This window comes from Electrona antarctica (assembly GCF_951216825.1).
Source record: "Electrona antarctica genome assembly, chromosome: 13".
NCBI lineage: Eukaryota > Metazoa > Chordata > Actinopteri > Myctophiformes > Myctophidae > Electrona > Electrona antarctica.
This window is the reverse complement of record NC_136794.1, coordinates 31263787-31277752: the sequence shown is the minus strand read 5'-3', so window position 1 is coordinate 31277752 and position 13966 is coordinate 31263787. Positions and strand designations below refer to the sequence as shown.

Sequence of the window (13966 nt, the reverse complement as noted above, 5' to 3'; positions counted from 1 at the left end):
TTACGCCTGTGGTTCACTGGGGATAGGGAGGAACTAATTATCAGCACACTCTATAGTAAGGAGAATTATCACAAAACAAGAAAAAAAGTGATATTTAAATTAAGTGAAATCACTGAATATACCTTTAAATTAGTTGCAATGTATTCGCAGACCGGAATTGAGTGGATCAGCAGCAGTGAGGATGATCCCCTGATCTGTGAGTGTTCAAAGATCCAATCTGAACCCTCCCGAGTTGATATGGGCCTCTCCGATCAATGCGACCATTTTCAAACATGTTTGATAGCTGGATCCCTATACTGTTCTGGAACAGTGCAGCGGGGGACTGAGAGAGAGAAAGCCGCTGTTCAGATGCAAGGGAGGGGGGACCGCAATGCCCCCTAACCCGCAGATCACACACACAATACGCTAGAGAATCTATCCCCCCCAATTAAGGATGCTTTTGTTTTAAACTTTTATATAACTTGAATGGAATGCTATTCCTTGCATGCTAGCAACCAATAGTAGTCGATGAAATATAACGGCTTTGCAGTTTTCATTGATGAGAGACGTAAGCAGCTGCAATCAATTAAACGACAAATGTATGCTCCGATGTACAACAGTGTTGCGTCCAGAATATATTTAATGCCATGCTATGATGCCACTGTACAGCCACAGCCACTGTACAGCCACAGCCACTGTACAGCCACAGCCACTGTACAGCCACAGCCACTGCAAGTTCAAGCCTGGATTATTTTTCGTCACACGATGGTGTCATGCAGATAACATTATGCGATGTACAACTTAGACCACGAAGAAATGCGTGCACAAAGAAATGTGTGTGTGTGTGTGTGTGTGTGTGTGTGTGTGTGCGTGCGTGCGTGCGTGCGTGCGTGCGTGCGTGTGTGTGTGTGTGTGTGTTAGTGTGAGCTTTTCATAAAGTACTTTGTGCTCTTCAATGAGATGATCAACTTCTCAGCGGAGCTTTGGTCTGGAAGGACACAGTACTGCTCAAAGGGTGAAAGACCATGCCTAGCGATGTGAAAGACTGATAAAAATCGACCCCAGTCCGAAAACGTTTTATACAGATGCAATATTCAGGGCAGTGTGCAAACGTGATTGACATTACATGATGAAAAAAAGAGAAAACAAAAAGGTTGGGGAACCACTGGACTAAACAAGCAAGCCAACAAGTGGGTCAGTCAGTCCATTAGTGGGTCTCTCTCACCTGGGGGCATTGGCTCCACGGTCCCCAGGGGGACATGACACAGTCCTCAGGGCAGGGTAGGAAGCAGACCCGGGCTCTTATTGGTGGCATCGTGTCGTCCTGATCACACAGACTGTCATCCATGCTGGCAGCACCCTCAGCGCTCTCCTCACCCCTCCTCACACACCTGGCAGCACAGAGACGGATTTGTAGCCGGATAACTAGTCTCTGGAGCCCTGCAAACTGGGTCCTTATTTTTGTTTTCTGAGCAAATTATACCAAGATTCTGTCTCTAAATAGACTAGCACCTCTTTTTTTAAACAGGCTCCCCTCAGCTTGCCACCTGCCCTCCTCTCAAACCTTTAGATTTGTTTCAGTTTTGCCAGAGGGTTGGATGATTAGGACCAGCGGTGGGTCTCGAGTCTCGACTGCCTGGCACGTATAGCAAGAGTGCAGCTAAAGTGCCACACGAGATCAGTGACTTTAAGGGTCTTTTGACTTTGCTAAAAATGACACCGTCTACCGTCACAACCTTTTACCTGCTGCGCATAATTCAATACCTGCAATGCCTACACACACAAACACTATACATACACCAGTCAGCATATGCACGCACGCACGCACGCACGCACGCACGCACGCACGCATGCACGCCATTGATAAAGAAGGTCATGTCTGCCAAAACGTACTCCCTAGCTATAATATTCATGCTGCTACATCAGAGGCAAGCGGGTTGACATTCAATATAAAATAATAGCTTATTTTTCCACTTTTTCTTTTTTTTTTGCTTGGCTTGGCTGGCATTGCCGGGGCCCGTATTGTATGTGCCAGCTGTGATAACGATGATAATGATGTGTGTAACGGTTCCAGGAGGCTGCCAGGCCGTCTTGCTGACCTGATCTTGCGGCTCTGGACTCCCTCCCCGCAGGCTGGCGTCTCGTCCACAGAGTTGATGGTGCACATCGACCAGGGCTCCGTCCTCCACTCGTACTGGCTGCACGCATTGTGACACGGCACGGCCTCGTACACCTACACACACATGCAAACACGCACAGACACACACGTACACACATCCATTTGTATTACTAAACCTGCTGTGAGACATCATCATTTTTGGGCAGCAATTCTATGAATGACTTTTGTAGAATGATTTGCCATTTTTTTATTCTACAGTAACCCTAAGGCCGAAAATAGCCGATCTACAAGGACAGCTCCAAATCTAAAGCCTAAACCTACAGTATACTGTATGTATATTCCTAATCCTATAACTGAAACTTCCCAAATACTTTTGTGTCAATAAAACAACAATTTATCTTGTGAGGACCATTCAAATAGTACTCACACTGTCTGTTCCTCACATTCTTCTATACAGTTGGGTGCCACCGATAGTCCCTTATCATTTGACCCATTTAGGCCTGACCTCAAAATTAAAAAAAAATCCTTCTAAATCCTCCAGTTTTCTGAAATAAATATTTTCACGATTTTTCAAAAATAGCAGACCTACAAAGCTCGTAGCGCGCCACTCGGTGGCGCGCTATGAGCTTGTAGATCTGCTATTTTTCAATAGCTAAATTATAACAATGTTTAAAACACCAAAAGGGGTTCCCGCCCAAAATGGGTTAACTGTCCTTTTGCGCAGATCACGCAAACCTCAGCAAAAAGAAAAGGACAATATCGATGGCCTCCAACTGTACGTGTACAGTAGATTACACTTACTGTCCTATACAAAAATAGCAGATCTGCAAGCTCACAAGATGTGTGAATTTAGAATGTTTTTGAAAATAGGCAAGCCAAGTTTATTTGCATACCACATTTCAACACAAGGCAATTCAAAGTGCTATACACAGAAAACTGAAGCAGTAACACGTCAAGACGAAATAAACACATTATGAAAGAAAGTGAAATCACAGTGCAGAGGAAATGAGTAAAAGAAAACAAGTAACTAAAAGGCATGCATCAGAAAACAAAAGAGGGTTTTTAGGGACACAGGGTTTAAAGTGGATAAGTGGGATGCATGGGCAGTTGGGCACGCATACTAATGAATGCACTCTTACACACATTTGTGTGGCACACACAGTCGCACACACACACACACACACACACACACACACACACACACACACACACACACACACACACACACACACACACACACACACACACACACACACACACACACACACACACACACACACACACACACACACACAAAGACAGACACAAAGACAGACAGACAGACAGATGCAAGACGCCTTTGCCAGGGCCAATTTAATGTGTATGTACGAACACACACAACACATACACACATACGGTACTCACTCACACGCACGCACACACACCCCACCCCACGCACACAAAGAGTACACAAACATACTATACGTGTTCAGACAGCATAAGTGGTGTGTGTGTGTGTGCGTGCGTGCGTGCGTGCGTGTGTGTGTGTGTGTTTGCGCGTACGTGCGTGCGTGTGTGTACGAGCGCGCGCGCGTGTGTGTGTGTGTGTGTGTGTGTGTGTGTGTGTGTGTGTGTGTACGAGCGTTCGTGCGTGCGTGCATGTATAGCTGACACTTCAAAAGCTCAGGCACAGAGAAGACTTCAGAGATGCAGAGAATGCCAGGGAGGGAATGAAGCAACCTTCAGAATAGCAAGGCGTACCTTTCACCTCAAAGTTCCTCTGTAGCTACAATACACCACAGTTCCACCAACCACAACACCATCTCTACCTGCTGTATTTACACATACTGTAGCCAACTGTTACAATTAAGGTTAAAGCACTATATTCTGATAGTAATTATTGCTATGGCGTGTTTGTTCAGTAACAAGAGTCTCCCTGGCGCTCCAGCTCTTTAAATAAACAGAACATTTATTTTAAAGTAGGTATCGACATCTCGGCCAATTAGACCTTTTCGATCACGTACAAATAAAAAGGGATTCGTGTAAGGTTTCAATGAAAAAGATTGAAATAAACTATTTGTTCAGTCATTCATTCAATATCACTTGTTTAATCTGTATCCTGTCTGAGTTCTTCTATCCTGATTGGATACAATTTGTATCCTGACCTGATAAATGCATGTTCTGTTTAATAAAGAGATGGAGAGACATGGAGACTCCTGTTACTGAAATGAGTACTATCAGAAAAAAATCACTTAGGCCTACTGTACCTTTAAATAACACAGATAGGTGGCAAAAAAATCCCCTTTTGGTTGTTTGATTTGCGGGGGCGTGGGTTGGGGTCAAACATTTCAAAGTTTTCTCCAGTCGACTCAGCTCCGTCCGAGTTATATCCCAAGTTCTCCCAACAATAAGGACAGAATCGTAAATCATGTTTTGGGGTGAACGTTCAGCACAACTGCCAATAAAAGTGACTACTGGTCAATCCCAGTGTGTCTTTTCCGGGACTTGGCAAAACACTGCCATAGACTACACCCCCCTGCCACTGCCATTGGTCATTGGCTGGTGGGGATAATGTTTCATCCCTGCTTCAGGTGAAACTGAATTATTTTTGGGAAATGTAGACAGTCTGAAATGTTTTATATATGTTTGATGATATCATTATTAACAATCTAAAAAGATTATGTTTCACCCATTTCAAGGTGACACGGCGCCATCTTGGTTAGTGCTATAGATGTAATAGCATGTAATAGCTAAAATTAGGCTACCTAGAAGCTCACAAGGCATTGCATCGAAAGGCGTCGTGAGTTTGTAGATGGGCTATCTAGATATTTCATAGTGGTTTTTTAAACCACAACAGTGTTGATTTTGACATAGTCCTTTGAATATTCTTTTCATTTAGATTTTTTTGGCTGGCCTTGATTGAGTCATAATGGCAAACATCAAGTGACTTGTCTTTTAGTTCTACTGGATCTCTTCTCCACTAGTACCTCCCTAACATTTTAGTCTAGTTTTTATTTGTTGACGAAACTGTCAATATATTTAGTCTTATACAGTATGTAGTTTGCAGGCGTTTCCTATGTTGAGTTGTGAGCTTATTGTCTTCCCAGCGGTGACTCGGGTACATCTGTGAAAAGCGTCAACTCTATCCAACGTGGAATCACTCAGACTTCCTGTAAACACATGTTTACTCTCCATCTAGTATACTGCAGCCTGCCACACTGATAGGTGCACTCTAGAGGACAATTTGAGCGAAAATGCAATGACAAAGTTGTGGAATGTGTGTGTGTGTGTGTGTGTGTGTGTGTGTGTGTGTGTGTGTGTGTGTGTGTGTGTGTGTGTGTGTGCGCGCGTGCATGCGCTTGGCACACAGACACATACATGCGTACGGGTTAGAGAGAGAGACAGAGAGAGAAAGAGAGAGAGAGAGAGAGAAAGACACAGAAGAGAGAGAGAGAGGGAACAGGCGCGGAGTATTCCCTCGCCCCGCAGGGGCACACAGACGCCCATTACACACTCTCATCATCCCCCATCTGTGCCTGCAGATGCCCCTGCTGGGTAGCGCTGGCACGCCGTATCCTAAACCCCTCCCCCACCCACGCCACTACCCAAGCCACCATCGCAACGCACCGCTGCTACAGCATGTGCACCACCCCCGCCTCCACCCAAAACAGTTAAACAGCCTAGAATGCTCATCAGCAGAGTAGAGCTTTTCTATCGCTCAGCTCCCAGAAGAGAAACAAAAAAACACCATGGCATTGCACAAGTATACACAAGTATTTCGTTCGTTCGCTGTTGGGCAGAAACGTCTTATCTCCATATAAAACTTGTTTCCCCGTAATTGAACGCCCTGCTTGATCATTCTACAGCGTCACACAAAAGCACAAACGTGGCTTGTGTCCATTGTGGTCCATAATTGTAATTCAACGTAAAACAATATTTGCCTCTGAGATGTAGTGGGATATAAGTGTAAAGTCTTGACAAATTGACACACTCAAATGAAGTGAAAGTACCTCAAAACTGTACTTGTAAAGTCATAACTTTCCACCACCGATTCATGTGCGAACTGCTTGGACAAAGACCCGTTATCAGTTATCACGATACGACACGTGCAGAAAGCACATGGAACACGGATTGGACACAGTCCACTCATCCGTTCCCTTCCTCTGTACGACCGCCTCGTCTCCTCCTCCTGGCTCCCATCTCTTTCACACACACAGCCCTTGAAGCGCAGCAGCAGCAGTTTTTTCATGGAGAATTAAAAGAATGCTACTGGGTCCTTTTTTTTTTCTTTGAGCAGCTCACTCTAAAAGCTTCACAGACGTATTCACAAATATAATGAAGTTCCGAGGCTCCTTCACAAAGTGCCAACGGTAGAGGGGACTGCGGAGGGGATCCGGATGAAATGGGAAATAGAGAGATTCAATTCCCCCATGCGCCCTCCCCATAATATACACCTGGCGTGACATTGTATCCAGTCATAGCTATACGGTTCTTTCCTCTCGACTCAAAAGGATGGCGAGTGGTGATGGGGGCTTGGTATGGAGTGGGGTGGGGTGGATGGGTTGGAGGGATTGTGGGGAGAGTGTGTGTGTGTGTATGTGCATGACTTCTGGGAGAGCTGGCAGCATGCAAAGGGGCGCTTTCATTGAGCTAAAGCAGAGCATATCAGGTACACAATGTGAACGACACTGACCTGAGCCTGCGTGATGGAGGTCCATGTTAGCAGTGCGTAACAAGCCAGAGGTGGAGTGGGGCGGGACGGGATGGGGGGTGGGATGGGCGTCGGGGAGAAAAGAACAATATCACCGTTAGTTGTTTTGTTTTCGCTTTTCCTTTTCCATAGAATACCAAAACATATTTGCTTATATTAGATAATACCCCCTCCCCGACAATAATATATCATCTCTGTCGGGTGGAAGCCTCATATGTCCAAAGTAGCAAAAGTAGGGACAAGCTCAAAACACTTTGCTGCGCTTCGACCTTTGGATCTTCTACTTTTGTGCCTTTGTGTGTGGCGCTATAGTACGATCAGGTAGGACATTCATTTACGAGATAAGAGGTTTCCCCGACAGCAACGATATAACTAAAGTTAAATATAAAAGCCGCATTCTGGTCTTGGGGCTCAATAATAATAATGAGCCTCGTCGTGGCTGACAGTGAATGTTGTGGCGCTGGACATTTGGCCTGCTTGAATGATTCATGGTGCGGAGCGAGCGAGTGAAAGTACAGCAGTCGGCCGCAACAGCTGTGCTGGAGCCCAGACCTGCAGCCGAGAGCCACACAGAGTAACAGAGTAATTAATCTCTCTGGAGACGTCGAGTGAGAGAGGTAGACAGAGAGAGAGAGAGAGAGAGAGAGAGAGAGAGAGATGTAGGTGCAGAGTATTATGCTTGAGATGGGGGAGGTGCTCTGTGTCTAAACAAAGTAGTTACAGCACACCCCGCATGGCTATAAGACCGTTATGGCAGCTCTGCCTGTTCGCTCACAGACCATATGTGACCAGATTTGACTGAGAGACTGCCATCGCGCAAATTACCGCTTTTCACCAGAGGAGAAAAACTTTTTTTTTATTTTTTTTCCAAAATGAGTTAATAGCACAGGCAGACTCTTCACATACTAAAGCATGTCTGAAATAAGTGTCAGAGCTGAAATCTAATGTAAATATGAAATAAATGCCCAAACATGTAGCTAGGTGTAATGTTAGAGACCACAGCAGTGAACCTTTCAAGCCGGTTTTCTCAACTCGCATTTTTCTGCAAGACATTACTCTATTAGCCATATCTCCAAAACTGGTGGGTCAAACTGAACAACCAATATGTCAATTTGAAGCTATGATTCCCTGCTTTCATATGACGTGAAAAAACGAAAATTCAAAAAAAATCCAATGGCAGTCCCTCAGTCAAATTTAGTCACATATGCTCTCTGTGAGCACAAGTTACCCAGGTTCAAGTCCCACTACCTCTCTTGTCTCTCTGTGTTATCTCTCCTCTCCCTGCCCTTGGTTCCCTGTCAGTCTGCGCTGACCTATCTGAAATAAAGAAATTGTATCACTCAATCTAAGCACTCGACACTCAAGGACAGACCGATTGATTTTTTGTGGACGCCAACAACTCAACCGGCCAGCAGCAGCCATATGCATTGAGATGCAGGTAGGCCTACTTAAAACTGGACCACTACATGACAGGGAAACTTAGGTGACTCAGACATATTGAGCTTTTATGCCCAGATTATTGAAACGGGAGCTCCCTTTTATCGTCATGAGAACTCATCATAGACAGGACAGGTACTCACATATCCAGAATATTTTCTGGAATAACACTCTAATTAGGGATGTCCCGACTCCCGTTTTTTTGCTCACGATCCGATTCCGAATATGGAATATATGCAGCATATACTTGCCAGTTACCATATATTGGCATAATATGTTCATATATTTAAAATAAAACCATAGCACCACCATTATCCTTTTCATGTCACCGCTCGCACACCACAGGGGGTGCACGCACCACAGTTTGGGAACCACTGCTAATTGAACGAAGAGTTTCCAAAACGTTTTTCAGTGTTATTGTTGCATCACATTGCATGTAAATGTGGGGCATGCAGAAGCCAACAGTCTGCTGTTGGCTGTAACACTATATTCTTGTCTTTGAAAGGAACTGTAGAGCCTAATTTATGCTTCGGTGAATTTTTTTTTCGCTGAAGCATAAAATAGGTTTACCTGAAGGTCTTATACTTAACTTTATACCCAGTCGGTCACCACAGACTCCCAGCGTATATTTGAAATGCGGCTGGTCTGTTTGTTTCTTCGGGTTGAAATTGTGTTTATTGTATGAGTAAGTATAGTGTAGGTGGAGGATGTCAGAGCACATAGCTCAGCAAGAGGTACTGGAACACTTTTTCGCAACAAAAAGTGAACTGCTAGAATCCTTTTTCCTTTGTTATGTGCTTATTGTTGAACATTAATGTTGTTCATGTTGTGCTTACATTGTGTTGGTGCAGCAGCACTCCCTAATACATGCATTAGTCAGATTTTCCTTAAGTACAAGTACTTTGTTCAAGTGCATTTTCCTGGGATAATTCTGAAGGAATTGTACATAGAGCCGAGATTCAATAGATTCAGGTTTTTGTTTCCTGCAGTATGTGCAAATTACACACGCACGCACGCACGCACACACGCACACACGCACAACGCGTAAAGAAGAAAACAACATCTTCTGAGTAACAAGCCCAACGTTGGCGTACAGGCCGCTCTGATGTGGCTTTCTACTAATGGAATACACAGATAGACACTTCTGGACACACACGCACGCACGCACGCACGCACGCACGCACGCACACACAGGCTCCGTCGAAGGGAATGCAATATTTTATTGTGAAAAGAAATTGAGCAGGATACACTTTAAAGGCAAGCTTCCCGCCCATAAATCTCTCTCATTGTCAGTGTGTGACTAAAACTTCAAACGGATTAGGCCATTACTGTCATCAGGCCCGCGGACACCACACAAAACAATGGCTCCACTGAGAGAGACGATGAGAGATGGATCCCCATGTGATAATGTCCTGCAAGGCACTCACGAGGAGACAAGTTCAAATGGGCCAACACAATAAAAAGCCTGGCATCAAGATGACTGCCTGTCTACCATGAGACAGCTCTGGTGGTGTCGGGGTTGGGAATGTTCGGAAAGATTTACTAAAAGCATCAAGCCTGAAATTGATGAAGAGACCAAGTGGCAGCCGCTATACTTTCAACGATACCAAGTGGCAGCCACTTTTCAACATGGCATCCCTGCTGGGCATGTCATCATTATAGGCAAAACTTAAAAGAAAATACATAAAATACATAAAATACACATATATATATATATATATAATATATGTGATGAATAGTTTCAATTAACCAATCATATCAGCGTCGACGAGATTTGGATTATGCATAGACCACTTGGGTTTCCTGGTCAATTGAAGTACTAAAGTTGATCACTTAAGCCCTATAGGCCTACTTTATCATATCATCTCCATATTTTAACAGTTTGACGGCCGCTAATTGTTTAATCCAGGGTTCCACCGCGTGTAATACGACATTCCCGCTATTTGTTTAATGCGTTTAATTCGCTGTTTTAAAATAATTAAAAAGAAACGCATTTATCCGGGACCTGATGACGAGGCCGTCGCGTTATGATGACGAAACCGGAAATCAAGTCATCATCTGGGCTGCTAGGGCTTCTGGGAAATTGAGCTCAATGTAAGTGGACGGGGGGTTTGTTTGGACTACAATGCCTCATAGAGGCGGATCCTGTACCGCATTGTAATGGCCGCTGGTGTGGATGATCATAACATGCCGACGGACCATTCTTCGCCGGATTTTCGCGGATCAAAAGCCCAAATACTTCAGCGTATGCTCTAAAGGTAATAAAACAATCTCGGCAGCGTGGAATATTTGATTAAATAGAGAGACATTGTCCCACTCTGAGCAAGCAATATTTGTGACAGTGGCAACGGGTGAGCCAAGTGCATTTTCAGGGCATGTATATTTTAATAAACATGTTGAATTTGGTGGTTAATCACATGATGCTGTGCAAAGGTTTAAAGGTAGCCTAATTCATTAATTAGAAGATGTGTTTACCTGAAGAAAATTGCCACAATCTGAAAGGTATATGCTAAAACTAGATCTAGCTACGGACAGTACAGGCGCACATGAAATGAAATGAAATCTATATTTACCCAGGTTATCTGGGCTAAGCTCAAGAACTTGTTTCCAGCTAGGCCCTGCTCATAGAACACATTTCATCGTAGTGGTTGATGCCTTGTTCAAGGGCATTTCAGCGGTGGTAATTTTAACGTGTCGGACGGCTGATTCGAACTGGGAACCTTCCGGTATCTAGACCGCGCCGCTATCCGTTCGGCCACCGCTGCCACATGTATTTCCAGCAAGCATTACAATGGGGAGTAGAGTAAAACCACTGAATGCATGAATCTCAATGTAAACAGTTTCAATAGCCTACTTTCTTACAACCTTTCACATTCACAGTATAAAGCTGCAACCGTATTTGACCCGCACTGCCATCTACTCCTGAGGCACTTACCTTTCATAGGAAGACAGCCAGAAACAGGCCTGAACTTCAAATGTATTCCTTAGAGGACACCAGCTTGTGTCATTTTCATTTTTCCACATTGAGAGCACTGTGAGGTGAGCTGACAATGGAGGCACAGAGGCTCGTCTAACTTCCAAGAAAAACACCTGAACACGTTAAAACATCATAGGAAAATCAAATCAAAGAACTGCTCCTTTCATTGCCATTACATCATAGGGTGAAAAGTACAGAAATGCAATGCCCACAGGACAATCTGAAGCATACATACCAAAAGCTACGGAAATACAGGTACTGGAAATAAAACGTTTATCGTTTTCACTCCAAACAAACTCTACAGGGGACCCCCATAATTACATGTACGAACAAAGTTAATAAATGTATACAAATATGTTGTTTTTACTCCTATTCCTCCCACCCAACTCTCCCTGCTGACAGGTGCAGTAACAACAAGTAGCTACTGTATTTAGCAGACTTCTGCCAAGTGTAGCCTTATAAGGTTACGGCTCCACTTGCCGTGTGGTGGCATCTGAAACAATCTATGGTTGGGATATAGGCTTCGAGGATATGGCACGCTTTGCTGTTTTTCCCTCCCTCCTGACACTCAATCAGTTTTGTTATTCTAATTAGTGCATAGGGGCTAAAGCCAAACTTCGCATTTGAACTAAACGCTGTGGCCCATCTGGATGACTGGAGGGACGGGAGACAACATTGGATATGTTCCAAAGAACCACATTTTGTCTCTCTGCCTGGTGTGGAGAGAGAGAGAGAGAGAGAGAGAGAGAGAGAGAGAGAGAGAGAGAGAGAGCACTTGAACAACATGCAGATTCACGCCGCTTGTAATGCAGAGAGACAGCTTGTTGTTTGGACCGAGCCTGGAGGGGCTATAGAAGCGCTACTCTCCAGTAATTACACCTCATTGGCCTTAGTGAGATCTGCCGCCAATTGACTGCACAAACCTTTCATTCTATGAAGCACACAGACAAGAGGGGATGTTAAGGACCTGAGCAAATAAAGGTGTAAAAATAACAAATCAAGCATCTCTCTTATAGACATTCAATCTACAGTAAACCAATTCTACGATAAATTGCATAGGCGATATGGCCTGTCTGGCAGCATTACAATGTTTCATATTGTCTCTGTCGGTCAGGTGGAAACCTCATATGTCCAGAACCGTTACTTTTCAGGATTCAAATTCAAAAGTAACAATGGTAGCTACTACCTATAGGCTCAAAATGTGTTTCAAGCTTATGGATCTGCTACTTTTGATGCGTTTGTGTGATGTTGTACAATGATCAAGTATTCATTGTCATTTATGAAATAATAATAATAATATGGACATAAGAGGTTTCTGCCCGAAAGCGACGATCTCCATCATTCAAGCTACATAAACCTTCCCTGAATGATTGCTGTATGATAATGCTATGGTTTATATACCAGACTGTATATTTTGAATGTGACACTAGAGCAACGTGAAGATAATTCCGGAGAATAAAACTTGCATGGAATATATGTTCCTAGCGCACACAGTATGTCAGATTTGATGGGCTTCTCGTAAACACGGCAAAGTGCGTGGAGTAAATCCTGAACGGCTGCATCTCTCGACATGACAAAAAATAATTTCATTGTATGCAAAGACATTTTAGAGCTGTTATACGTGAAGCTTGATGGGAAAAAGCGGTGATTAAATGTTTCGTATCGTTCCCAAAGGAGTACCAATGAATCACTGGAAGTTCTGCCCTTGTGTTTTGGGGGTTTGGTATCTTCTTGTACCATTTTTCTTCTTCAAGTTTCAGTGGTGTAAGAAGTACTCAGATTCGTGACTTAGTTAAAGTAGCAATATCACCATATAAAATAGTATATTTTAGAGTAAAAGCTTATTTTTTTATTGCTGATCTTCACAACGTGTTGTGTTGCGAACGCGCTTGCCATTTTCTCCTTCCTGTTAAACATTTTCACCTTGAATTGCCAACTAATGCGGATATTATGAAATTGGAATACTACCGGGATGAGTGTGGCTTGAACCAGAATGTCTCATTTTTTCTCTCCCTCGACAGTGCTTTGGCAGATGGACCATTAATTGAGATGACTAATTACATCTCAACAGTTACACTAAGTGCAGCAGCGAAGGTGGAGTAACACATTTACCAGAACTCACAACATTTAAAATGTTGTGAGTTCTGGTAAATGTGTTACAACAGTGAGGTGCAACAGTACATCAAAGTAACTGATTTTAATCAAATAATATATATATATTTAAATATATACAGTACAAGCTTACAATTCTACGTGTTGCAAGCTTCTTTTCTTTAGATCAGCTATTTTTGTACAGCAATATAAAATAGGGCTGCCAATGGTTAATGAGACTAATTGATTTAGAATATTATACAAATAAAAATATATATATATACTTAGTTATACATGGGTGCCATGCACCTAAAATAGCAGATGCACAAGCTCACAACCAAGGCCCGACCACGAGAGGAAACATTGAAGCAAAATGGACATGGTGGCCGAAAGTGGTATTGCACTATGGGCCATACGTGAACGCGCTATGCTCCATACGTGAACGCTATGTTCCATACGTGAACATGCGCTATGCTATGAACGGCCCAGCGCGTTTACGTATGGCCCAATACCAATCCCAGAATGCACTCTGTTCCAACCCGGAAGAACGCCTCATGCGCTGGGTGAGCAACTCAATACAAGTGAATGAGAGGAGAAATCCGGTGACGTCTCTATTATATATGCTCACAACGCGTCAGTTATTTCCATTGCACGGCAGCCGCGCACCAACCAA

General features: G+C 43.6%; 1 protein-coding gene across 5 annotated transcripts in view; it reads right to left on the bottom strand.

Annotated features, from left to right (window-relative positions):
* thsd7ba (thrombospondin, type I, domain containing 7Ba) overlaps nt 1-13966 on the bottom strand; it is a 376466-nt gene that overhangs the window by 39750 nt on the left and 322750 nt on the right. For all 5 annotated transcript variants that reach the window (XM_079518802.1, XM_079518803.1, XM_079518801.1 and 2 more), the window contains exons 20-21: nt 2079-2212; nt 1205-1370 (exon numbers count right to left, since the gene is read on the bottom strand). In XM_079518802.1, coding sequence (XP_079374928.1) covers nt 1205-1370; nt 2079-2212 — 300 coding nt within the window. The remainder of the gene's footprint in view (nt 1-1204; nt 1371-2078; nt 2213-13966) is intronic.